Below are 25,609 nucleotides of genomic sequence, written 5' to 3'. Positions count from 1 at the left end.
ATTGCCTTTTGTGTCTTATTTATGTATGAATGGCATGGTATATGGCAAGTTACTTAAGGTGTTAATTTGTGGGGTTGCAGTAGAACGATTACAACATTTAAAATTGTTAACCGACTTTTTTTTTATAACTTAGAGAAACGAGATTGGTGACCTTTTCTAAACTTCTTTTTGTTACTTCGTGTCTTTGTATAACGCTTTTCGTGAATCTTTTGGTGATATGAATTCATATCAGTCCTTCGGCGCAATGGTAAACTATAGTACATTCTAGTACCTACACTTAGCAAATATGCATGATGCTGCATGATCAGTAACAAGAATTGAGCTCGCGTGTGGTTATATCTCTCTACTTTTTGTAATGCTAGCTTTGACTTTTGCAACGTCTAAATCATCACAAATTTCTTTCAATTTTTCGTCGTTTATTAATAATTATGAATTGGGCAGAAGCATTTTAAAATCATTCCTAAATTTCATGTTATACATGTGTCATTTTATATATCATATCGATTTCAATCCTGTCCAGATCAATAACCTAACGATCTTTTATCCTGTACAAATTGTGAAAATACCATAGAAGCTAGAATCTCACTCCGACAAGGCAAAATGATACACATACATAAATGTACATTTATACGAATGTACTGAACAAAAATGCCTAAGTACATACAAACAATAAATAGTACACGTCTGTCATTGCTTCAAAGGTTAATACAGTTCAGTGACTTAAATTCGTGAACCTTATCAAAAAGAAATTAATTTTCATTTCAATTCAGATTTAGGCTTTTCGAAAGCACTGTGTTCTAAACTGATAATAAGTATTCTTGTGACATTTACTGGACAGTTTTGTTAATTGTAAAGAAAAAAAAGAACACGCTAAACAATAGACAATTTGCAAGCAAATAATGTTTCTGGCATTTCTATAACCACACAATTTCGTGGAACTTCCTTGATTCTTGAACAAAAGTTCTTTGTTTTTTTTTAAGCACTAATGTTTGATTGAAAATCCTATTCTAAACGTCTACATATATTTATCAGGTATAACAGGTAAATGCAGATTGTTTTACACGCATGTTTGTACTGATGCGTGGAATATTGACGTAAAGAACCAAGTTATAAATAGTTTAATGGTTCTAAGCCACACACTTTGAGCATCATCACTTTGCAATGTCTTGACTACGGACCACCTTTCTGACATTTATCTACACGATCTGTACTTGATCTTTACATTCGTAACTTAGATGAGCTCTTTTGACGTACATGTGTCCTACAAAGAAATTACTGGAAGAGAACGGCATCTTTTCCTCCATTTCAAACGTGAAGCCGTCGTCCAACTTGTGTTGTAGCATATCCTTGGTTTTGGCGTAGTTCACCTCGCCCCCAACTATCAGAATCTTCCCGTCAAATGGACATACTCCAAAGCCTTTCCTCGGGAAATATCGCATGCCTTCCTTTTTATCAAAGAAGTAAAAACCTCTGTCGTTTTTTAATTGAAAGAGTTCTCCTTTCTGGGATATAACAATTATCGTACGATCCACTGCAACGGCACGAGCTTGGCTTTGGATTGCTTCCGGAATGGTACACCACTGGTCCTGGACAGAGTATCCTTTCTCGATATCAAAATATTGCAGCTTTTCTACCTTTTTTCCACCCGCACGGAGGCCCCCAAAGAGAAATACCTTGCTTTCCAAAACACAGTACGCGCTAGACCTAACGGCTTGTTGTAAAGTTGTCCTACTTTCACACCAAACATTTCTTGCTGTATCATAAACATCGATTTCGTTGACGAAGTTTGAAGTGTTTCCGGTGTCTGTACCTCCAAGGAGAACTACTTTCCCACTGGAACATGCCATGCAATGATTCTGCCTTGGAGACAAAAGGTTTGGTAGAGCTCTCCACGCATTCCTTTCGCCGTCGTACTCGTAGAAACCCTGTCCATTACCAAATCCCCCGGACACGTATAATTTACATCTGCTTGTGCAAATTGAAAAATTAACTTTGGGGTCATGAGGGATAGGAGGTAGCGTAAACCATTTTTTGTGACGGAATCCAAAACAGATGAGACTCTGGTTGCTTCCTCCGTCATTTCCTCCCATGACGACAACACATTCTTCCAGATCTAGTCCTGGTGACGTCACATCACCTCTTTCTCTGTATCTCTGCAAAGCGTCCTTGAATTCCGGGCTATTGTGTAAGTTTGGAAAGTTTGCCTCAGATGCCAAGTTTATCAGCAAAGAACGTCTAGTCTGTAGAGCTTCCAGTATATCATAGCAGTAGTCCTTTCTTCCTTCAAAGTCTTCCTCGATCCATCTCAGTCCAGCCTTCGCTATGGTTTCTTTATGGGCATTTAGATCGTTCTTTTTCAGCAGTTCTATAACAAAATCAGGTCTGCTTATATGAAAAAACAGATCAGTTGAAGAAATTAGGGCGAATTCTTTGGAAATGAAGGTGCTTGTTTTTTCCTCCAGTTCTTTTAATTCCAAGAGTTTGGCTGCTTCCCACATGCGCACGCAGTATTCGCTGCTGATATGTTGGTACAGGTACTGCAGGCTCTGCTCCCGTAGAGACCGGATTTGGTACTGCTGTGACAAGTGCAGCATGTCAATCGCATCATCCACGTCTGCCCACTCACTTTTACCAGTGTACATAAAATCCAAGAGAGTCGCGCACTGTACCGGGTCTAACGCCATTCTCCTTCTGCATTCTCCATTCACTTCTGACTCATCTTCTTCCTGTGAAATTTAAAGTTTTTTTAAATAATGGAAATAAAATTGAATGAAATTAATGATTTCCTAATGTCAAATAAAGAACTCAAATTACTGGTATATAAAACTGTTATACGGTATTATCAGAAAAGTTGGAAGTTTTTCTCAGTACGTATAGTTGATCATTCTTGTGAGCTACATCGCTCACATTAACCTAGAGTACGAACGTGTCTTGAAATATGGCGCCAGAACTGAGCTTATACTAAGTACAGTACACGTAACTATTCAGCCTAGTTAATAATAAATACTAATATTGAGTGCACATTGATACATTAATTATCAAAAACATTCTTTTCCTATGTATAAACAGTTCCAATCAATGATACCCTTGTTAAAACGCACTGAAAAATTACGCACTTTCAATATAATTTTAAAAGTGCTTTATGTTTTAATCAAATCAACGTTCTTTAAAACATATTTCTTTCATAGTGATGGTCGATATTTACGGCGGCGTGGAAAGGCCAGATGACAAAAATAAAATAATCTTATTGTTTTCGGACGAATATGTTATTTGTTCGGACGAATTACGATTTGTTCAGACGAATTACCTTTGTTCGAACAATTAAGTCCCAGGGGCAGTGAATTTCACAATTTAACAATGCAATTTATTTACTTTATCTCCCACAACTGTGATAGCACAGAAGAAAATATAATTATTTAAACATGTTCACTACGTAGCCATATTGGACCCACCCTAAGGCCTGAACCCCTGTCCTGAGGGTCTTGAATATAGGTAAAGGGCTTCATGATGAACATCATAACCATGCATTCAGTTTATCTCCCAGAATTGATGAAGTGGAAAAGAGGATTTTCTAAGATTTAAAACATTTTCACTATACTGGAAGCCAGTATGGATATACTGGACGCCAGTATGGATATAATAGCTTCACCCTAGGGTCCGAACCCCTGACATTACTTCATAAAGAGATTAATTTAAAATGTAGAATGTTCATAAATAATAAAGATTACACGGTGTGGCCAGATGAGCTAAAAACATTAAACTTGAAATGGATTTAATGAACATTACTTTTTACACCAAGCAAAGGCGGAGATAACCCGATATATGCAACTTTAATGAGTACATATGAGTATGAATAATGTACCTGCCTTATAGTTATACGTGTATGCATCTATATTAAATATCATATCTATAATAGTGTAAACAAACCTTGAATGGACTGTCAAACATTGTTTCGAAGAACTCGGACAAGGCAGATAGAACAACCTTGTGACAATAAAACTCCGTATCCTCTGCTATTAACACCACGTCACAAAATTTTTGACTGCCTCTTAGCTTTTGAAGACCATCTGCCAAATCTTCGCTGTATGACATTTTGACTATATTAAAACGAAAGTAAATAGATAAAGGTCCACCGTTTTACTGTACGCATTCGCGTTCGTTGCCCTTGGAGTCCAATAAATGAAGTCCAATGAATGAAAATAACATGCTTATATTTATTGTGCTTGAACATTTTTTTTTATTTCAGGATGCTTTTGACAAGATGAATACGGTATTCTAATCAGGTTTATCTTGACATGTGTTGTTCTCCGAGTTAAAAATGAACGACTTAGTGAAAATTAATTAAATGGCGGCAATATCCGAACAACAGAAGTTACACACTTGTGAAACTGTAAGCGATTTATATTGATTTACATGGAGACTAATGTTTATTTTATTACCCCCTCTCACATCATAATGATTTAAAGATTATGGACTTTAGGTTATGAGAATGTCATTATTGCCATTTGTCTGTTTGTATCATATAGGCCTAAACAGCTAAAGGTACACATATTTAGGGCCTATATGAATTTAACCAGTAAGTACACCGCAGCTACACCACCCTCTTAATTCTTTCTGATGAAGTTGATACTCAAGTTCACTGTTGATAATTGGTACAATATAACCATTTCAGTTTCTGAAAGTGAAAGAAATTAGGTAAACAATTTCTGAATACATCAGCTAACGTTTGTCAATATTTTCACTGTTTATTGCAAATTGCAAATTTTATGCAGATACAGAATTGTAAAGCATCAGTAACAGTTTGAGGGTGGTGTTGATAGAAGGGGGTTGTAAAAATAAGGGATTTAAACCCCTTACAGTACCCCATATTTACATCTGGAATACTGTCTACTATATAGTCTGTCCCAAGATATTTTGCCGTACATTTTAAAAAAATGTTCTATATTTATGAATACCTCTGGGTTCATACAATAGTATGAAAAATTCCCAAGATTTATCCTTTGAAACGCCCCCTTTAGCTTGTCAGGTTTCATTACACTGCTAGAAAAGATTTTCCATAATAAATCTCCGTAAGAAATCGGTTTTTGGTCTTGTGAATTTTTCCAAGTGAAAAATGATGTTTCAATGAAGATACATGCATCTAGGATATTTTCTCTTTTATCAATTTCAATTGCACTTCTCTCCCAGGTATTTGTATTTTTATTAATAATCCTCTAAATGTGCTGCATAAATGATAAAATATATGGGGACAAACTTTTGAAAATGCCTTTCCTCAGAGGCTTTTACATTTTATACTGTTGTTTTAATTGCCTGCAAAGACTGAAAAAAGTTCTGCTAATTCTGTCTAACTAAAGATGAATTAATTTTTGTTGTGACAGAATCCATTTGATCCTGATATCTTCCATCAGACTGAATGATGTGTCCAGGAGGTGCCTCTATGAAGAAATGTGATGGCCAATAACCCACTGTTTTCCTGCATCAAACCAGGCAAGCGCTTTACTTATAACTTGGAAGCAAGTAAAGAAAGTCCTCCGCCTGGCAAATATAGGTAACGCCCACCTCTCTGAACATGTCTTATTTCCACTCCTCTATGTACATAGCAAAAAGTGAGCAACATATTCCTAAATGATTTGAATATTTTTTTTTCTTCTCTTTTGCATCTTTTATATTTTCCCTTCCCAAAATATTCCTATATATGTTTATTTCATTTTAATACTTGTATTGTAGCTAATACGCCAAATTGAAAGCGATATAAATGCATAATGCCATATAAATGCAAATGTCAATTTAAAATTCGTCATCACGAACATTCTCAGTTGAATCGCGAAAAAAAAGGTGTTACAAATAATAGTTGGTTTACAGTAGATTAATAACGATTTCACATCAAGACCATTATTTTTTTTATTGGTAATAAATTTGTTTTGATTGTCAGGATCAGTTAATAATGTTAGACTTTTTATACTTAGTTTGAATTCTAAGCAAAAAAAGACTCGCTCACAACTTTTGATAATTTTGTGTTTTAAAACATTGCAGACCTCTACAGTCTAGAAATGTAAGCATGCAGGAGGCAAACATCAAGTCTCCAAAAGCAAAGAGGAGAAGGACGGAAGAGGAAGAAGAGCAATGGGATGATGATGATGATGACTTTATGTTGACACAGGTCTGTTTTTGTGGAATCTTTGTAACACAGTTGGAAGTATCTTTTTTGGTAACTTTAAGTACACATAGCTGCCATACAGTTAATATCCAGACTTGTATATAGAAAATATATATATATATATATAAAAGACTTGTACATCAACATGAATATACAGTGTAGAACACAAAAATTTTCTTTTATGCTTGTATGTTTTAGTAAGTTTGAAGTTGACGAAGTGAAGAAGAAACTGTAATTTGTATTTTTTAAAACTTTAAATGAATAGAAAATTAAAATTGAAAGATATCTTTTAAATTTCACTTTTCTAACAGGAAAATATTGCAGAATTGGATGAAATGACACGGGCTGCCATTAGAGGACAGAAGAGCCTGGGTGTTTCTGATCCTGGTCCCTCGACCACCCCGCTGTCACGGAGCGAGGGTGTAAAAGCTCAGTCGGCTCCTGCCTACAACACCTCCACCCCCACCAGCAGGGTCACATTTAAGCACCCTGTGGGTCCCGGTGTGTCAGATATCTCTCTGTCTAGACCCTCTGATTCAAGTTCTTCCAAAAACTCCAGCAACACAACCTACCCTAGTTCCCTGTCCATTAGTAGAAGGTCCACCAGTTTATCTTCACATGACAACTCCTCAAAATCAGGTAGATCATGTTAAAACAGAACTAGAGAGAAAATTTTAGACCATTAGATATGTTCTTCCTGCATTTCACATCATACTGTAATCTTCTTATTTTACTTATTCTGTGATCCTCTCATTTTGTATCAAAGCACAAGTAATTAGAATCAACTGCTGAACTTCAGTTACAATTCTTTAACAGATTCAATTATAAAGTAAAGATAAAAGCAAGATAATAGAATCCACGAGAGGATGTTCTCACAGTTTTTCTTGGATATTTTAAGATACCTTGCATTTACAGTCCAAAAGTTGCTCAAACGTGTGTTATTTCACCCAAATTTTTTTGTATTTGTACAGCTGGATCTGAGGAGATTCCTTTTCAGCCAATAAAAAGGAAACCCTCCTTGTCCTCAACTAACAGCTCCTCCATGTCCTCAGAGAGTCTTGGGATAAAGAGTCCTATTTCTGAGGGCATGCGGGAGGAGCTAGAGACGTACAGGAAACAGTGCCAGTCACAGAAGGAGGAGGTACAATATCCTTCTTCAGAAATACATTGTATACTTCTGGTCTTGTGTTTTTCCAATGAAAAATCCAATGAAATGTTTATGTGAATATCACTGGAAGTAAAAAAATATTTTCCTTATATAAGTCATTTTAAATGCAAGGATCAGAGCTCTATGAAAATTTATTTTTCTTGAAAACTTAATCAAATAATGTACATGTATATCTAAAAATTTATAGCATTAATTTAATGCATCAAAGTACATGTATAAGTATTTCTCTATGCAATCAGTTTTCTGAATTAATAAATTCCATTAAGATTTATCCCCTCAATACATTTTATTTTGTACTAATAAAATTAAATTCTTATGCATATAATTCATCTTTTAAGAATTGTTCTCCCTTTTATACATGGTTTTCCATTCAAAAAAAAAAAAATGGTTATTGAGATGATGAAAATTGCCGGGGGGGGGGGGGGGCTACCGAAAGGGTATACCCCTATTGTAGGGAAAATCCTCCTACTGTTTTCAAGATAGAAAGTTTCTTGTTTTGCAGATTTATTGTACATATATTAGTAGAGATGTGCATATTAGCATATTACTTGTATTTGTAATGTTAATTTTTATGAAAAATACCAGTTGTTAAACTTTGTGATTTCTCTGCATAATATTGCATATAGGGTACCCCTGTTGTAGGGATATCTCTCCTACAGTTTTCAAGATGGAATTTTAGAGATGTGCATATTACTTGCATTTTGAATTTTGATGATTTACGCAAAAAATACCAGCTGTTGAATGTAGTACAGTAATTTTTTTTGTAAAATAATATATATATAGAGTACTCCATTTTCTGGATAGGTAGTGTCAGCAATACATGTAATAACTTTAGGGTTGACTAATGTATTATGGATACAGTTCACACAAAAGAAAATCCAGTTTGCTGTCACATTGATGGCCTTTCTTTTGTTTTTCAGATGGAATCAATAAAACAAGAGTTGTATGTAAAAGAAGGCGAGAATAAAATTCTCAGGGAAAAGCTAACAGAAAAGGACTCGGAACTCGGTGCTATCAAGCAGCAGAAAATGAAGCTCACAGAGCAGCAGATGAAGGAGCAGTCACAGAAAGAGAAGCAGCTAAAACAGACGATTCAGAGTCTAAACGCACAGCTGCAGTTCCAAGAGAGAGACCTTGCTAAGATGCGGGAAAAATGTCGAGATTTAGAATTGGCCATGACTGCGGCGGGGGATTCCCAAGTGGCAGGGACATCATCCTCTCACCAAAGTCCCCGTGTGGTGAAGAAGATTGTGGTGTCGCCTAAAGGCAGGCGAGGGGGATTCCCCAGCACCAGGACCTTCTTGGCCGAGGAAGGCTCCCAGCTCGCACCCCCCAAGCAGGGTGAAAAAGAGGAGGTCCAGATGGTAGATGCTGGTAATAAGTTCAGTCTAATATCTCAAACTAACCAAAACTAGTTTAATTTCTTTCTTTACTGATGATTTGTGAAATATGATTTATTATTTCATTTCAGCAACAAGTGCTAATATCACAGAGGAAGCTAAGAAAACATATAAAAGTAGGAATTTTCGACTGAAAGTTGAGCCTTCTAAAGGTAAGTAAGCAGAAAATGAACACATTAAATAAAATGGCTTCTTTTTAAAAAAAAATTAAATACATGTATAGAGTTTTCTATAATTATTTCAAATAGTCTGAAAATAGACTGATTCTGTTAGCCTAGTTTGATAAATGTCTGCAACTTTGTGGTAGAATTGGTTTCTAGGAAACGTAAATGACACTTTAATAGCCAAGAAATCTGATAAAACAGATTTAATATAAGTGTAATTGTTGTATGCTCTTTGTTTACGAGATACAAATGTGACTTTATAATCTAGGCATGATTTGTGGTAACCATTTACTGTCCAAGCTATCGGAGACCAGCGTACATGGATGTGGACCAGGCAGCGGCCCAGACAAGGGGGTGATGGGATTGCTACAGAGTAACCCTTTGTCCATGGACCTCCACACCTTTCTGTTTGACAGGGATAGCTCCAAGATGCTCTCACCCATTCCAACAAAAAGGTTTGTGTCAGAAAATTAATTTTTTAGGGACATTACTAGTAATACATATGTATATCCAATTGTTTTTTCTGAGTTGTGCATTGTTAATTTCCTATACACAAAGCATTGACGTCTCTTTCATTCGTATTTTGAAATAAAGACTCTTTAGAGATGGATGTAATGAATGTTGACAGTGAATGGGTAGGTAATTAGTTAATTTTCTCTCCATCTTGAGTATTTTGTCTATGATTGCAGAATGTCAGACAAAAAATCAACAGCAGACAGACCAAGGCCCAGACCCATAGTGTCGACTAGCAGCTACGCCCGAGCCATGGAGGGACTTCACAGTATTCTGAAGGATACAAACCAATCACCTCTGGTCTCTTTAGTGAAAGTATCCCACACCTGCACCTTTAGTGACCAATCAACAAGCTTGTTACAAACTCATGAGACCTCAGTGAGCCATAACGGCCTGTTTTTTTTACCCTTAGTAAATGACTACCTATCTCATTACATTGAGATGATGAACTGTTACGTAGAAAGAGGACAGACACTCCTCAGTCCTCAGAGCTCCTCGTCCTCCTCATTTGGACCATCCAGCTCTGGGGATAGTTCCATGGATTCTCTGACCAGTTCCCTGAATGTTCTGTTACGGGATGGAGCAGCGTACGCCAATAATCTGGAGTCATTAGCTCTGTGTGCTCTCCATGTTTTATATAAACTGGTTCTCTACTGCGAGGCTGTGCGGGACATTCTGCTCGCCTCCGATGACGTGCTCTCAGACTCTAGTGTCTCCAGCTTTGAGAAGGTAATAATGTTACAACATTAACAAAGACCAGTTGAGGGATGTGATATAAATTTGTAAATGCATAGACATTTAGTACCAGTATATTCAATTTCAAAATTCAAAGAATACATTTTGTTTTGTCAGTTTACTCTGGGTTACCATTTTTATAGGCCTTATCAGTCCTTATGTTTAAGAGATTCAAATGCATGCATATATATCATTTTGAGTCATAATTTGTTTTTGTATTTTTTTTTAAAAAGCAACTTAAACAGGTATAATAGAATTGGTCCATAGGAATAAATAAACATGATTAAATCAGACATGACGTATGAGATGAGATGGATGTTTGTCAAATTGTTGTTTTCTATAGGTGGATGCGATTGGTGTTTGTCAAGTTGTTTTCTTTAGGTGGATGAGATGGATGTTTTTTGAATTGGTGTTTTCTTTAGATGGATGAGATGGATGTTTTTTGAGTTGTTGTTTTCTGTAGGTGGATGAGATGGATGCGGATAATCCCTCGTCCTCCTTGAACTCCACTACCAGTAGCCATGGCAGCATGGACAGTGTGCGACAGAGTCTGATAGACTGTCACCTGCTCAGCAAAATCCTCCGACTGGCCAACCCTGGCAGAGCAAGCAGTGAGGGGGAGGGACCAAAAGTTTGTAACCAGTTGTTACAGTTAATGTACTACCTGCAAAAACTTATCATGTGAAATCATACGACAAATAGAAGTGGAAGAGATGATAAAAAGTCATGTCATGATCAGTTATCTATTATACACTTCTATTATACATCTTTTATACATCGTACACATGTAGGTATTTCTGTCATTTTTATTTTAGAAATTCAATGAATGGGTTGTTCACAGAGCACTGAGCATCATCAAAGTACTTGCAGAAAATTGTAAAGAGACTCAGATTACTCAGTAAGGCTTTTTTTTCTCTGAAGAATTTCAACAAATCTTAAAATCTTATCATTTGTTTATCTGATAAATTATCTAGGAGATATTTAACCTGTTTCAAAGTTCTATAATAAATAGAGTAAAATGAAAAAGTAGAATCTTTATGCTCCATCTACTTCAAAATAATAATTATACCCTGCAGTTATCCGTTAATTTTGTATTTTGATTTTTTAAACATTTACTGATAGAGTAATGGCTCTTTGACTTCATCATCCTTGCCTTTCTGTGCTAGCTGACATTAAACCGGTTTTTGTGTGTATTTGTGATATTTTGATAGAATACCGGTAGTTAAAGCTTTGCTGACCATGGTTTTGGCCTTGAAATTTTGTAAAACATAAAGAATCAAATTTTTATTGAGTACAAGTATTTGTGTTTAGACGGCAAAACTGATTAGTAAATAATAGTATATAAATTAATGGAAAGCCACATTTTGATATTTAGATTCTCCTCCTGATTTGCAAAAAAATATTGGGTGGGTGGGCGGATTTTATTTTTTTTAAGGAATGAATGCAATATTTTTTAGTTTTATACGATATAAAATGGTTTGGGGCAGTTTACGCTTTATAAACCGCAAAGCGGTTTATAAAAAAGCGTAAACTGCCCCAAACCATTTTATATCGTATAAAACTAATAAATATTGCATTCATTGCTTATAATTTAATTTTTTGCTATTAATTGTAGATAAAAACAGTCTTTGACCTTTAAAATGACATCAAATTGTACAAAATTCAAACGAAACGTCAGGCGGATTAATACATTTTTGACGTTAGTCTTACTATGACGTAGGCAACATTCTTTATACAAAATAAAATAATTCTTTAGCCAATCAGAAAGTGCGTTACAACCAGAATTAAATTATATCATTTTAAAAATATCTTTTTCATCATTCATATTCTAGAAATAACAACTGCTCTATCTTTTTTAAATTGTTAATGCTAATATGAGTAAAAAAAACCCAATATGTAATCATTTATTTCCATTTTATTTAAGGAATGAATTCAATATTTATTTGTTTTATACGATATAAAATGGTTTGGGGCAGTTTACGCTTTATAAACCGCGAAGCGGTTTATAAAAAAGCGTAAACTGTTTCAAACCATTTTATTTATGGATAACTGATATGGTGGTGCTCGGTTTGACACAATACAACTCAAGACATTGATTAAGTAATAAGAATGGTCATTTATTAAATAATATAATAAATGACAAAGTACAAAATATAACATAAAGATGCCACAATGTAAACTACAAAAACACAATACTGTTAATCACAAACCATTTTATATCGTATAAAACAAATAAATATTGAATTCATTGCTTATAATTTAATTTTTTTACTCTTCATTGTAGATAAATACGGTCATTTGACCTTTAAAATGACGTAAAATTGTACAAAATTCAAACGTAACGTCAGGCGTATTGATATTTTTTTGACGTTAGTCTCACTATGACGTAGGCAACATTCTTTATACGGTATAAAATAATTTTTTAGCCAATCAGAACGCGCGTTACAACCAAAATTAAATTATTTCAACTTAACTGTAAATGAATGAAGACATTAGTATCCTTACGATAACAAGCATGACTGGAATCAAACGATGATCCACATGTTAAGCAGCTGTTAAAATGTTCTGAATTATTTATTTACCAACCCAATTGTTTTCACTAATTTTTTTTGCACAATTTTTAAAAAATGAAATAAAATACATTAGAGGGAGGGGGCACTTACAGAGGAACAGGCGGGGATGAGAATCTAAAGATTAATATGTGACTGAAGTACATTTATATAAACAAGTACATTTATTTGATTATGTAAACTATGTAAATGGTCGAAAGTTTACAACATTATACAGCAAAAGGGAATTAAATAGTCCATATTTTTTGTGGACAAAGATTGTGTAAACCATTCTCAAAAAAAACTTAACAAATCCTTTTTAATAAGAAGCCCAGGTTTTTTGTCACATTGAAAATTTACTGTACTTGGTGGAGTGAGGGATGTGTGATGAACCAATGAAGTTTGTATAAGTAAAAAATTCTATTGCCTGTCATGTCATTATTGATGTCTGCCAAATGAGATATGTGTGGTTTCAGACTCCTCCCGGTCCTGAGTAAGGGGGTATTATCCAGCTGTCTGCGGTGTACCTCAACCCCCCGGCTCGTCTTGACCGCTGTACAAGTCATGAGTTCACTGACCAAGCACCACAGAGCTGTGTCCTCAGCCTGCTGCTGCCCAGGTAATCCTCGCAAGCCAAAAAATGTCTAATATATGAAAATATTTAATAAAACTCATTTTCTATAAAATGAAAAGTTCAATTTTTCAAACCCCTACATATACAAATTTTCAGTTTTGTTACAGTTTTATATTTGCTTTTATCACCTACCATATGCCACAAATTGAACTGCTGTAAATTTTCATACTTTAAAATAAATATACGTTTGTGATGAAATGAAAGTGGGAAACAAGCGTGAAACTTGAGTTCTGGTTCTATTACAGATCACTGTGTGTTTCTGTCCCTTTACCAGCTGTGTTCAACATCTTCCACATCTGTGTTTCCAGAGGAGGTCTTTGTAGACTTCGCTGCAAATGTAAATAATACACTCCATTATTCAATACACTTTCTTTATTGACAGTCTGATGAGTAGGTACCTAGTTTTGATAATTTGATTTTTTTTAAGATTTAACAACCTTGATCTTTAAAAATCTTCTTCTCATGGTTTTACATTCTACAACCTGAGTTAATGCTTTGCAGGCATCTTGATATGGTATACATATTTATGTTTTTATTATAATGGTGGTTTCATTGATATTTAGGCTCATCAGTTATTTTTATGGATTTAGGAGGGGGCCTGTCTTAAAAAAAAAAATATGAGTTAGCATTTGTCACAATCATTTTAGGTCTAAACCTGGAACTTTCTTTCACCATTAAAGTGTAAGCAAAAAAATGACCTGAAATTTGTTTCATAATAAAGAATTTTATGCTGTGTATCTCGTTTATAACGCAACAACTGATGCTCTAATTTTAGTTGAGGATTAGAATCGCATAGGTGCATACTGAAGCAATGTACACATTAAAAACGGAAAAAGAAATTTTGATGAATATCTTGACCATTCCCCTTTAAAACAACAACTGTTTAAAAGAATGAAGAGTTATTGGATTTTACACATGAGTGCATAGCGGTACACATCTTTTTTTTCACATTAAGATTTTTTTCCTATAAATTCATTGCACATCATCTTTTTCTTTAAAACTAAAACTGTTGATAAATCCCCCTTGAATGTCTCATCATAAAACCAGCACCATTTCCATTTATTTCTGTGACCCTAGACTATAGCCAATATTCCAAATGGTGGAAATGGTGTTGTATTTATAGAAATGTATTATTTTATAGAGCAGTCAATTTGTAAACCTTTGTTCTCTATGGGTCATGTAAACCTCAGGGGTGACCATCAAGGCTGATGGGCCAGCACAATTAACATTTTATTTTTTACAAACCAATTTTAATTGATTATAATTATACTTACACCTTGAATGAGTTGTCAGTTTGGGTAAAACAGTCAATGAAAGATTGTACTAGGAAGATATTGGGAGATGTTTTCCTAATGCTACTGCTTTTCATTGTAGGCTCTGACATGTTTATCCAATGTACCAAGCAATAGTAAACTGGGATCTTCTGTTCTGCTTGACACAGAATGTAACACACAGGTGAGATATCACAGTAACGGAGTGTAATACACAGGTTAGATATCACTGTAACAGACTCTAACACACAGGTGAGATATCACAGTAACGGAGTATAATACACAGGTTAGATATCACAGTAACAGAGTATAATACACAGGTTAGATATCACTGTAACGGAGTATAATACACAGGTTAAATATCACTGTAACAGACTCTAACACACAGGTGAGATATCACAGTAACGGAGTATAATACACAGGTTAGATATCACAGTAACAGAGTATAATACACAGGTTAGATATCACTGTAACGGAGTATAATACACGGTTAGATATCACTGTAACAGACTCTAACACACATGTGAGATATCACTGTAACTGTAATACAAAGGTAAGATATTACTACAACAGAATTTTACAAACAAGTGAAATATTACTGTAACAGTGTAATACACAGGTTAGATATCACTGTAACAGAATGTAACACACATGCAAGATATCACTGTAACTGTAATACAAAGGTAAGATATTACTGCAACAGAATTTTACAAACAAGTGAAATATTACTGTAACAGTGTAATACACAGGTTAGATATCACTGTAACAGAATGTAACACACAGGTGAGATATCACTGTAACTGTAATACAAAGGTTAGATATTACTGCAACAGAATTTTACAAACAAGTGAAATATTACTGTAACAGTGTAATACACAGGTTAGATATCACTGTAACAGAATCTAACACACAGGTGAGATATCACTGTAACTGTAATACAAAGGTTAGATACATGTATTACTGTAACAGAATGTAACACAGGTGATATATCACTGTAACAGAATGTAACACACAGGTGAGATATCACTGAATAAAGTGTAATACACTAGATAGATATCACTGTAACAGAACGTAACGCCCATGTTTGATATGGATAGATATCACTGTAACAGAATGTAACACATAGGTGAGATGTGACTGATACAGAATGTAACACACAGGTTAGATATCGGTGTAATAAAATGTGACACATTCACAGTAGATAACACTGAAACAGAATATAACTCACAGGTTAAATATTACTTTAGAAAGCATTAGATTGTTAGATATACCTTAAAAATATAACACACAATATCAATATCACTGTGACACTGATAAAAAACCAATGTAGCAGAATTTAACACACAATACAGGTTTTAAACCACTTTTAACATTTTGGCAGGATAGATATGTTTATATAATTCTATAATGTTTAAAAATAATTTTTTTGCATCTAATGATTTTTAAACCTTTGTCACATGGTTTAATGTTACTGTAACATTGTTAGATATTACTGTAACTTAGTAGACAGGTTCTATATCATTGTTACATTGGTAAAAAATTAGATACCATTGTAACAATTTTAAAAGTTATGTTATTGTAAAATTGTGGGATGTTAATAACTGTAATGGTAACATTGTTGACAGGTGAGGTATCACTGCAACATTGTTGACAGGTGAGATATCACTAACATTATCAACAGGTGAGATATCACTAACATTATCAACAGGTGAGATATCACTGCAACACTCTTGATAGGTGAAAAATCACTGTAACATTGTCAACAGGTGAGATATCACTGTAACATTGTCAACAGGTGAAAAATCACTGTAACATTGTCAACAGGTGACAAATCACTGTAACATTGTCAACAGGTGAGATATCACAGTAACATTGTCAACAGGTGACAAATCACTGTAACATTGTCAACAGGTGACAAATCACTGTAACATTGTCAACAGTTGAGATATCACTGTAACATTGTCAACAGGTGAGATATCACTGTAACATTGTCAACAGTTGAGATATCACAGTTACATTGTCAACAGGTGAAAAATCACTGTAACATTGTCAACAGGTTAGATATCACTGGCACTGAATTTTCTCTTTTTATTTCAGCTGCAGAAATCAGTTGTGCTTCTCCTCCACAAAATATTGTTGTGCTACCAAACAAATCAATCTACAGAAGCACGAAGGGTTCTCCAGAGAGGGGCCTTGTTTCTTCACAACCTGAGTCAGGTAGACGGTCAGTTTGAGGAGCGGCAGTATATGGTACAGCACCAGTACACAGAGCTCATCTTTGGACTCAATGCACTCTTTAAGCCAGCAGCATACGAAAACGAAAGCAAGTGCCCAGTTCTGTCACCTTTTAATGAATTGTTTAATCAAATGTCTGATGATTTTGATGTAGATTTTTTAGTTTGCTTTATTTTTCATTGGTCTGTTATATTTTAGGAAATGCTGTTACTGAGTTGTGGTACTTGGGAAGAGAAGACTCGGACTCCTCACAAGAAGACGAGGAGGAAATGGAGATCAGCTGATAGTGGCCAGTGTTAGTTAATGCCATCAGTAATTTAAAAACAGTTGAACAATTAAATTATTGATTACACATATCATAACTTGTTAATACACTATTCTAGTGGGAGATGGACCCATGGACAAAATATACAATTCTGACAGAAAACTAGAACACTAATGTTTAATTTTCTCTGTACATTAATTTAATTTCCTCAGAATTTTGATCAAATCAGTCTTCTCTTTATATGTGTAGCTGGTGTTTTAATCAAACTTGTGTATCTATATCCTGTTTTGTAAAAAAAAAATGATTTGTGTCAGTTATGAATGACAAAGTAGGATTATTTTGTTTTGTTGAAGTATATGGAACTGTTTGTTGAAATAAATACCTGGAATAAGGAAGTGCTAGAGTTTGATCAGTTCTCGGCTTGATTGACCTTTATTATAGGTCTTTGTAATAAAGGGTTGTCAGTCATTATTCATTAACAACTTTTTAACATTTTTAATTTTAACATTTTTAGTAAAATATATACCTTGGCAATTTTTATATAGATATGAACACAAATTTTAAAAGAAATTATATGTGAAAAGATACTATATGTACTGTTCTTATTTGGAATACAATCCATAAAATGAATTTTATTTTAAGTACACCCATTTACACTGATTTTTTTTTTATCAGGTTTGTTTAAATATAATAGGTTGAGATTTAAAACGTGTACACGTACGTGTGTTAAAACTACATGTACACATTTTTGTAATTTATCAGTTGAGATTTCTTAACTTGTAGGATATAAATGTGTACGTAAATCAACGCAGATTTGTGACATGAATTTATTCAGTTAATTCCAAATAAATGGGGAATTTCTTATCAATTTTCATGCAAATAAAGTTTAAAAATCTATATAATGTATCACAAGAATACATTAACTCATCAATAAGAATTTATTTGTTGTAAAAAGCTACACGTTTGTACTTACGTGTAGACGACACTAGAGAGGTTGAGATTTCAAACGTTTACGGGTACGTGTACGTGAACTAGGGGAACCACCTAAATTCTGCGCGAATTACGTCATCAGTTTTTGTGACGACATGGTTTCTACACGTTCTCTAAACTTGTAGAGTGTCGTCTACACGTAAGTACAAACGTGTAGCTTTTTACAACAAATAAAATCTTTTTGATTGGTGAATGTATTCTTGTGATACATTATATAGATTTTTAAGCTTCATTTGCATGGAAATTGATAAGAAATTTACCATTTATTTGGAATTAACTAAATAAATTCATGTCACAAAACTGCGTCGATTTACGTACACATTTATATCCTACAAGTTAAGAAATCTCAACTGATAAATTACAGAAACGTGTACGTGTACGTGTAGTTTTAACACACGTACCCGTACACGTTTAGAATCTCAACCTCTCTACAAGTTTCGAGAACGTGTAGAAACCATTTCGTCACAAAAAACTGATGACGTAATACGCTAAGAATTTAGGTGATTCCCCTAGTTCACGTATACGTACCCGTACACGTTTGAAATCTCAACCTCTCTAATGCTGGATTTCAGACTTATTATATGCAGCTATTTTAGAAAAAGTAGAACACCTGTTGCTCTAACATAATAAAATTAGTCTTCTCATTCACATTCCCAAATTCTGTGATAAAAAGAATGAAGGCTCACTTGGTACAAAAAAAAAATGTTCCCGACTCGAGGATGTTGCTTGTTTCTGAAGCGAGGAAGTTTGGCACACATTTGTAATATGAGCGCATCAAATTTTACATTGTGGCAGAAAGTAGAGGGACTACCGTAGTTCATGTATAAGTTGCCTCTTTTATATATATTGAAATAGGGAAAATGTGTGATTGGCCAAATAAAAGGGATGAGGTGGAGGCTTCGTACCTGTGAAAAAAAACGTCCCTTCAGGAGTAGAACGAATAACAAAGATGGTGATCTTAAAGTGCACATGCGACATGCTCATTTGTGTTATTCACAGTCGTATTCTTTGGACTCGGCGTCTCATGCTTGAAAAGTGTACAAAGACGGGTCGTATCTTAGATTTGTTTTATCTTTATCTTCATATTCTATGCTAGAAGTGGAGTGGGTTTTTTCTTCTTCTTGATATTAGAATACTGAGAAGGTTGCGATTGTGTCTTATTTTTAGTTCACCAAGACGAAGTATACCCCCAGCGTTGGCCTGGTTCTCTGGGTCGTTGTCAATCTTCCATTGTTCATACTCCTCACCAAACTTGCATGAATGATGCATCTTGACCTATTTATTATACCCCCGCTCCTTTGGAGCGGGGGTATACTGTTTTACCCTTGTGTGTCTGTCTGTCTGTCCGTCCATAACAAAAATTTCTGTCGCATTTATCTCGGCAACTATTTATCGCAGATGCTTGAAATTTTTACACAGTGTTTGTTAAGGCATGCCATATCGTGGGATACATTTTTGTACCAATCGGACGTCAACTTCCTGTTAAATGACGACTTTGCTTATTTTTTAACCAAAAAAATTCTGTCGCATTTATCTCAGCAACTATTTATCGCAGATGCTTGAAATTTTTACACAATATTTGTATAGGCATGCCATATCGTGGGATATAATTTTGTACCAATCAGATGTCAACTTCCTGTTAAATGACGACTTTGTTTATTTTTAGCAAAAATTTTCAAACAAATTTTTGTCAAAGAATTCTCAGCAACTGTCTATCCCAGATGCTTGAAACTTTTACACAGTATTTGTATAGGCATGCCATATCGTGGGATATAATTTTGTACCAATCAGATGTCAACTTCCTGTTAAATGACGACTTTGTTTATTTTTAGCAAAAATTTTCAAACAAATTTTTGTCAAAGAATTCTCAGCAACTGTTTATCCCAGATGCTTGAAACTTTTACACAGTATTTGTATAGGCATGCTATATCGTGGGATATATTTTTGTACCAATCGGACGTCAACTTCCTGTTAAATGACGACTTTGTTTATTTTTAGCCAAAATTTTCAAACAAATTTCCGTCAAAGATTTCTCAGCAACTATTTATCGCAGATGCTTGAAATTTTAACACACTACATGTATTTGTTTTGGCATGCCATATCGTGGGATATATTTTTGTATTAATCGGAGGTCAACTTCCTGTTAAATGATGACTTTGTTTATTTTTAGCCAAAATTTTCAAACAAATTTTTGTCAAAGATTTCTCAGCAGCTATTTATCGCAGATGCTTGAAATTCTTACGCAGTGTTTGTTAAGGCATGCCATATCGTGGGATATATTTTTGTACAAATCGGACGTCAACTTCCTGTTAAATGAGTACTTTGTTTATTTTAGCCAAAATTTTCAAACAAATTTTCCTCAAAGATTTCTCAGCAGCTATTTATCGCAGATGCTTGAAATTTTAACACACTATTTGTTTAGACATGCTATATTGTGGAATATATTTCTGTACCAATCGGATGCCAGCTTTCTGTTGAATGTCGACTTTGCTTATTTTGCATATTCACATCAGAGCGGGGGTATCACTAGTGAGCATTGGCTCACAGATATCTTCTTATGGACTTAAAAGACTTGTATGCTGAATCTGGACCATGAATTTCAGATGCTGGAGGAGGTAAAGGTTTTTGGAGCAGGTTAAAGTTTTTGGTGCGGGTGCCCTTTGATAGCAATTTCTAAGTTACTACTGGTCCTAACTTCACCAAATGTGCATGGATAGTGCATCTTATAATACTGATGTACCTGACAAGAATGAATGCTGAATCTGAGCCATAAGTTTCGGATGCTGGAGGAGTTTAAGGTTTTTAGAGCTGGTTAAAGTTTTTGGAGCAGGTGCCCTCTGATGATTATATCTTAGTTAAAACTAGTCCCAACTTTACCAAACTTGCATGTATGATGCGTCTTATGATACTGATTCACCTGACAGGCTTGAATGCTGAATCTGAGCCATAAGTTTCGGATGCTGGAAGAGGTTTAGGTTTTTAGAGCTGGTTAAAGTTTTTGGAGCAGGTGCCCTCTGATGATTATATCTTAGTTAAAACTGGTCCCAACTTCACCAAACTTGCATGGATGATATGTCTTATGATACTGATGTTCCTGACAGGCTTGAATGCTGAATCTGAGCCTTAAGTTTCGGGTGCTGGATGAGGTTTTGTTTATTGGAACAGGTCACATGTTTTATAGACAATAGCTTGCATAATTGATTTAACTATAATATAAATGAATTGAGGTAGCTTCAGATGCAGAGCCTGATTTCCATTATCAAGGATGCTAAAAAAAACTCCTACCTCACTCAAACCTGCTCTATAGATGTGTTTGTTCTTAAATGATGTAACATGATTCCTATGATATAGTATTCTATGATATGATACACCATTGTTTTCTATGATACAATATAATATCATACATTATATTGTAAAAAGTTATATGATATGATATCGTATCAATTTTTGTGTACATAATGATATGATATTGTATTATGATAATTATTGTTATATTTAGTATTGTATATTGTTATACAACATTGTATAATATGATATTGTATTATTATAATTTATTTTTTTATAAAATGATATTGTTTCATATAATATTGAAATATAAGATATTGTAAATTTATTTATTATATGAATGATTTATTCCAAGCTCTCTGATTGGCTCATATCCAACTATCTCGAAAAAACAGAACATTATATTCACCTGCACATGACCTAGGAGGTCAATATAACAGTTGATTTTTTATACAATGGACTTAAAATAGATCGACCAATGAAACGTCACAATTCTCAGTTTGTTCGGCTATGGCTTCGAGCTAAAAGGTTGCTGATAACACTCAATTAAATATGTGTCTGTATTAATACGTCGTTGAATCATATGATAAATTAATTATTGATGTTTTTTCTATCAATACGATGATTTAGCTACCCTCGAAGTACAATATTCACCTCGCCTCCGGCTTTGTGAATATTGTTATTGTACTTCTTGGGTAGCTCAATCTTTGTTTTGACCTCAAAAACAGCAATAATTGTATGATACTGTATGATTTGATATTGGTTTATATAATATGTTATTATTTCAAATGAATTTGTGTTTTATGATATTGTAATATATATCATTATATCATATGATATTGTATTATATATTGTATAATATAATATTGTATTATTTGATGTATTACTATATCAAATGATGTATCATATTATATGATCCAATGTTTTATTGAATTATTGTATAATTTGATACAATATCATATTATGTATCGTATATGATATTTTTTACAATACAATATCATGCTATATTATACACTATAATATCATATGTTACAATATTGTGATGTATAATATGATATTATATAGTATCATATATAATACTATATTAAATTTATATTAGATAGTATGATATTGAATTACAGTATGTGATTAAATAAAATTATGTATAACACAATTAATGTCATATTATATGTTACAATATCGTATTGCATCATTATTTTTTTTAAATTATAGTATTATATTGTATTATTAAGATATATATTGTAAATATGATGGGATGCAATATTGGATTTTTTATTATTGCATTGATAAATATTGTATCTTATAATACTGTATGAAACGAAGAAATGGTTAACACATGATATACAATATTGTGTCAAAACAGTATTCATGAATATCCAAGATTATTAGCTATGATTGTCATATTAAATGATAAAGGTGGTCTCATAAGGGTGATGCCTCATAAAGGTGATGCCTCGTGTCGGTGAGCTTTGTAATGAATCTGTGATTAAATATGTTTAATCTTGAAAATGGACCAGATGTACCCTTTGTTATTCTCAATGCGATTGGATTTTTTAATATTTTTAAAGACATTTTTCATTAGTGTGGTATGCTGAAAACAAAACAGCATCTGACGAATGAAAACCCTTTTCTAGACTTTTTCCATTGAACAACAAGAGTTCTGTTTTTCACGAGAGATGATTTACACTTTTAATACTTCAGAACATCTAGGTTATTCTAAACATACTGTTATGTATCATACTTGGTCATCTTAATTATGGTTATATAAATTATCGCTTTTCTCATGCATACATATATATAAAGCCTCGATTTGTGTAGATCACATATCATACGATCACGGAGCAGAAGAAGGAACATGGCACAGAACTCCACGGATCAGCGAATATTCGTTCTTCAGCAGAACATGTTGCCTTTTTTGCTAGGGACGGTCATCATTCTATTTAATCTGCTGGCTTTACGTATTCTGGCGCAAAGCATAAAAATGAACTTTCAGATCAAAGTGATGACGATGAACCTGGCGTTGACGGACCTGCTGACTGGGGTAGCGATCCTCCTGGACTCCTTCCTGAGCCCGGTGCTCCCCGAGTACCTGTGTCGGCCCCTGATGTACCTGTACTGTATCGGGGTCGTCGTTTCCTTCACGACCATCACGGGCCTGCTGGTGGATCGCTTCGTCGCCATTTTCTACCCCTTTCGTTACCAGACTATCGTTTTACAGGAGAAAAAGTTTTCTTTCGCCGCCGTTCTACTCCTGTGGGTAGCGGGGGTGTTTCTGTCGGCCGTTAACTTTATTGATGGATTCAAAATCTACGGCTCGGCGCGGACGGCGGTGTGTGCCTCTTACATCATGACGGGTAGGGCAGGGCTAGCCACGGTGACCATGGTCTTCTGTTTCCTGCTTGTTTCGAATGTGTTCCTCTACATGCTGATGTTTATGAAAATCTCCAAACTCTCTAAAGCTGTTCACCCCAGTGATAACCTGAGGAACTGGTACCTTTACAGAACCCAGACCCGGGTCCTGTTCAAGCTGTCAGCCATCACCGTCAGCTTCATGCTTCTGTATATCCCATTAATTGTTTTGAATACGATCGTTGTCTTTAACAATAATCTGGCCAGGACGCTGGTCTCTTGGCAAAGCCTCGCTGGGTGTTTGATTCTCCTGAATGCTTTCCTCAATCCTTTCCTCTTCGTGTTACGGTTCACTGAATGCAGATACACCTTCCTGTCCATCGTCTGCTTCGCCTGTAAATCTCAGAGAGAAAAATATCAGAATCTGAAGAAACGTTTTGTTGTCTCTTTTCTGGAGAACCCCGTGATGAGTAATAACACAGACGTCCGGGCACTCTATGACACCAGACCTTTATGATAGAATGAGCATCATTACTGTTCCATCGTTATGTTAAAGAATATGTCTGAAATAAAGTTACCATGTTGCTAACAATTTTCTTGTTCTTGATATGCATTGGATAATATTGAAGAACATGTTCATTAGAATCGTCGCAAGACGCGTATTTGCTTATATTTAAGAATAAACAAAAATTCATAGAAACTTTGTGACAATTGTCTTAAGTTTAATTAAGAGAGTTTTTTCCAAAAGGTAAAATGCAGAAAGAAATGTCTCTGAACAATCGAATATGACCATAAATTTAGGTAATGACGTATTGGGAAAGAGCCGAAGTCTGGGCAAATTTAAGACGGTTTTTTTTTTCAACATTAGAATATGTTATTTATACTTCAAACTTTTTTTTAATGAAATGAAATAAAAAGATATTTACTGATGGTATCCATGCATTTTACGAAGGTACATGTATTACAACTTTGCCCACGCTTGATATAACGAAATAAAAATACAAGTTGAGATTGGAAAAAAAGCGCGGTTTTACGGATGCATCGGAAGATCGAACCCCTTTCCCAGTGTGTAATATTTCTCCGTGAAACCACTAAGCTAAGCAGTTCGTTGAAAAACTGCATGTAATATTAATTAACACTACAAAACTAATTAAAGTTGTCTATATAAAAAGAAGATATATTGTACGAATAAAAAATCCCGGATATTATAGTTATCGAACATTAATGAGGATTGGAGCTCGTTAATAAACGCGATAAACCGTTTCAAAGTGTAGCTCGAAAAAAAAACCAAGGGGGCGAAAGTAAGCCTGTACATGTATCATTCATATTATTCTACATGTTTGAATTTTATTTTTAACTGTTTATAAAACGGATTATACTGTTTTTAATTTAAAGATATACTTGTATCTTTCAAGTGAGAGACGTCTAATTGAATAAATTTGAGAGATTTTTTCCCCAATTACTGATAAATGTTAGTAAATGCTCTGATGGCTTTCTATATCTGTCTGACGTCGGTCTCTCGGAGAGAAGAAACTAAAGGTCGATCTCCCGCGGTTTGATCTTGGTCAATAACTTGTATAGTCGGCCGTTACGTACATCCAGTTGGTTGTTTTTTACCCCCATACATCTTACTGATATCTCCTGCTGACTGATCACTGTCGATAACTTAGGGATACCAACAGTGATCGGTTTAGAGAACTCATAAACGATGCACATTCATTTCAGGCTAAATTTGTGCAGTGAGCGTGATTCGCCGTTTCTGACCAAAAACATTAATGCTCTCTCTCTCTCTCTCTCTCTCTCTCTCTCTCTCTCTCTCTCTCTCTCTCTCTCTCTCTGAACTCTGAACTCTTTATATATAAGCTTATCTGTCCTGTAAATAAATGTTAACAAT

The 25,609-nt window shown here is 34.5% G+C and overlaps 3 protein-coding genes across 4 annotated transcripts; 2 read left to right on the top strand and 1 right to left on the bottom strand.

The window, feature by feature from the left end:
• Positions 1 to 386: 386 nt before the first annotated feature.
• LOC105322374 (kelch-like protein 24) lies at positions 387 to 4,177 on the bottom strand. The gene is made up of 2 exons (XM_011421045.4): positions 3,928 to 4,177; positions 387 to 2,726 (listed from the first exon to the last, which is right to left on the bottom strand). Exons 1-2 carry the CDS (start codon positions 4,090 to 4,092, stop codon positions 1,197 to 1,199), a joined length of 1,695 nt encoding a protein of 564 aa, XP_011419347.3. The 5' UTR covers positions 4,093 to 4,177; the 3' UTR covers positions 387 to 1,196.
• Positions 4,178 to 4,266: 89 nt separating this feature from the next.
• Positions 4,267 to 17,953, top strand: LOC105322373 (ATR-interacting protein). Of its 2 annotated transcripts, none has more exons than XM_034450024.2 (16): positions 4,267 to 4,390; positions 5,379 to 5,548; positions 6,034 to 6,160; positions 6,469 to 6,796; positions 7,129 to 7,298; positions 8,246 to 8,699; positions 8,797 to 8,877; positions 9,158 to 9,344; positions 9,579 to 10,131; positions 10,601 to 10,768; positions 10,953 to 11,035; positions 13,163 to 13,305; positions 13,566 to 13,657; positions 14,695 to 14,775; positions 16,689 to 16,914; positions 17,025 to 17,953. In XM_034450024.2, the coding sequence occupies exons 2-16, from the start codon at positions 5,451 to 5,453 to the stop codon at positions 17,108 to 17,110; spliced, it is 2,877 nt and encodes a 958-aa protein (XP_034305915.2). In that variant the 5' UTR covers positions 4,267 to 4,390; positions 5,379 to 5,450; the 3' UTR covers positions 17,111 to 17,953. The 2 variants fall into 2 exon arrangements, with proteins under 2 accessions (XP_034305915.2, XP_019920454.3); XM_020064895.3 differs by having other exon boundaries at positions 4,338 to 4,390; positions 5,379 to 5,487.
• Positions 17,954 to 23,221: 5,268 nt separating this feature from the next.
• LOC105322376 (adrenocorticotropic hormone receptor-like) lies at positions 23,222 to 24,232 on the top strand. Its single transcript, XM_011421048.4, has one exon. It carries the CDS (start codon positions 23,222 to 23,224, stop codon positions 24,230 to 24,232), a length of 1,011 nt encoding a protein of 336 aa, XP_011419350.3.
• Positions 24,233 to 25,609: the final 1,377 nt, after the last annotated feature.

The sequence above is a fragment of the Magallana gigas genome, chromosome 4 (genome assembly GCF_963853765.1).
Source record: "Magallana gigas chromosome 4, xbMagGiga1.1, whole genome shotgun sequence".
Classification (NCBI taxonomy): domain Eukaryota; kingdom Metazoa; phylum Mollusca; class Bivalvia; order Ostreida; family Ostreidae; genus Magallana; species Magallana gigas.
Note: the sequence above shows the minus strand (reverse complement) of the source record. Positions and strands in the feature narration are given on the sequence as shown.

Bases quoted from the DNA above. Each gene is read 5' to 3' on its own strand.
- LOC105322374 (XM_011421045.4), bottom strand. From the start codon at position 4,092: ATGTCATACAGCGAAGATTTGGCAGATGGTCTTCAAAAGCTAAGAGGC. The intron at 2,727-3,927 runs GTTTGTTTACAC...TAAATTTCACAG, and splicing joins TGTTTGACAGTCCATTCAAG to GAAGAAGATGAGTCAGAAGT.
- LOC105322373 (XM_034450024.2), top strand. From the start codon at position 5,451: ATGGCCAATAACCCACTGTTTTCCTGCATCAAACCAGGCAAGCGCTTT. The intron at 6,161-6,468 runs GTCTGTTTTTGT...CTTTTCTAACAG, and splicing joins ATGACTTTATGTTGACACAG to GAAAATATTGCAGAATTGGA. The intron at 8,878-9,157 runs GTAAGTAAGCAG...TTTATAATCTAG, and splicing joins GAAAGTTGAGCCTTCTAAAG to GCATGATTTGTGGTAACCAT.
- LOC105322376 (XM_011421048.4), top strand. From the start codon at position 23,222: ATGGCACAGAACTCCACGGATCAGCGAATATTCGTTCTTCAGCAGAAC.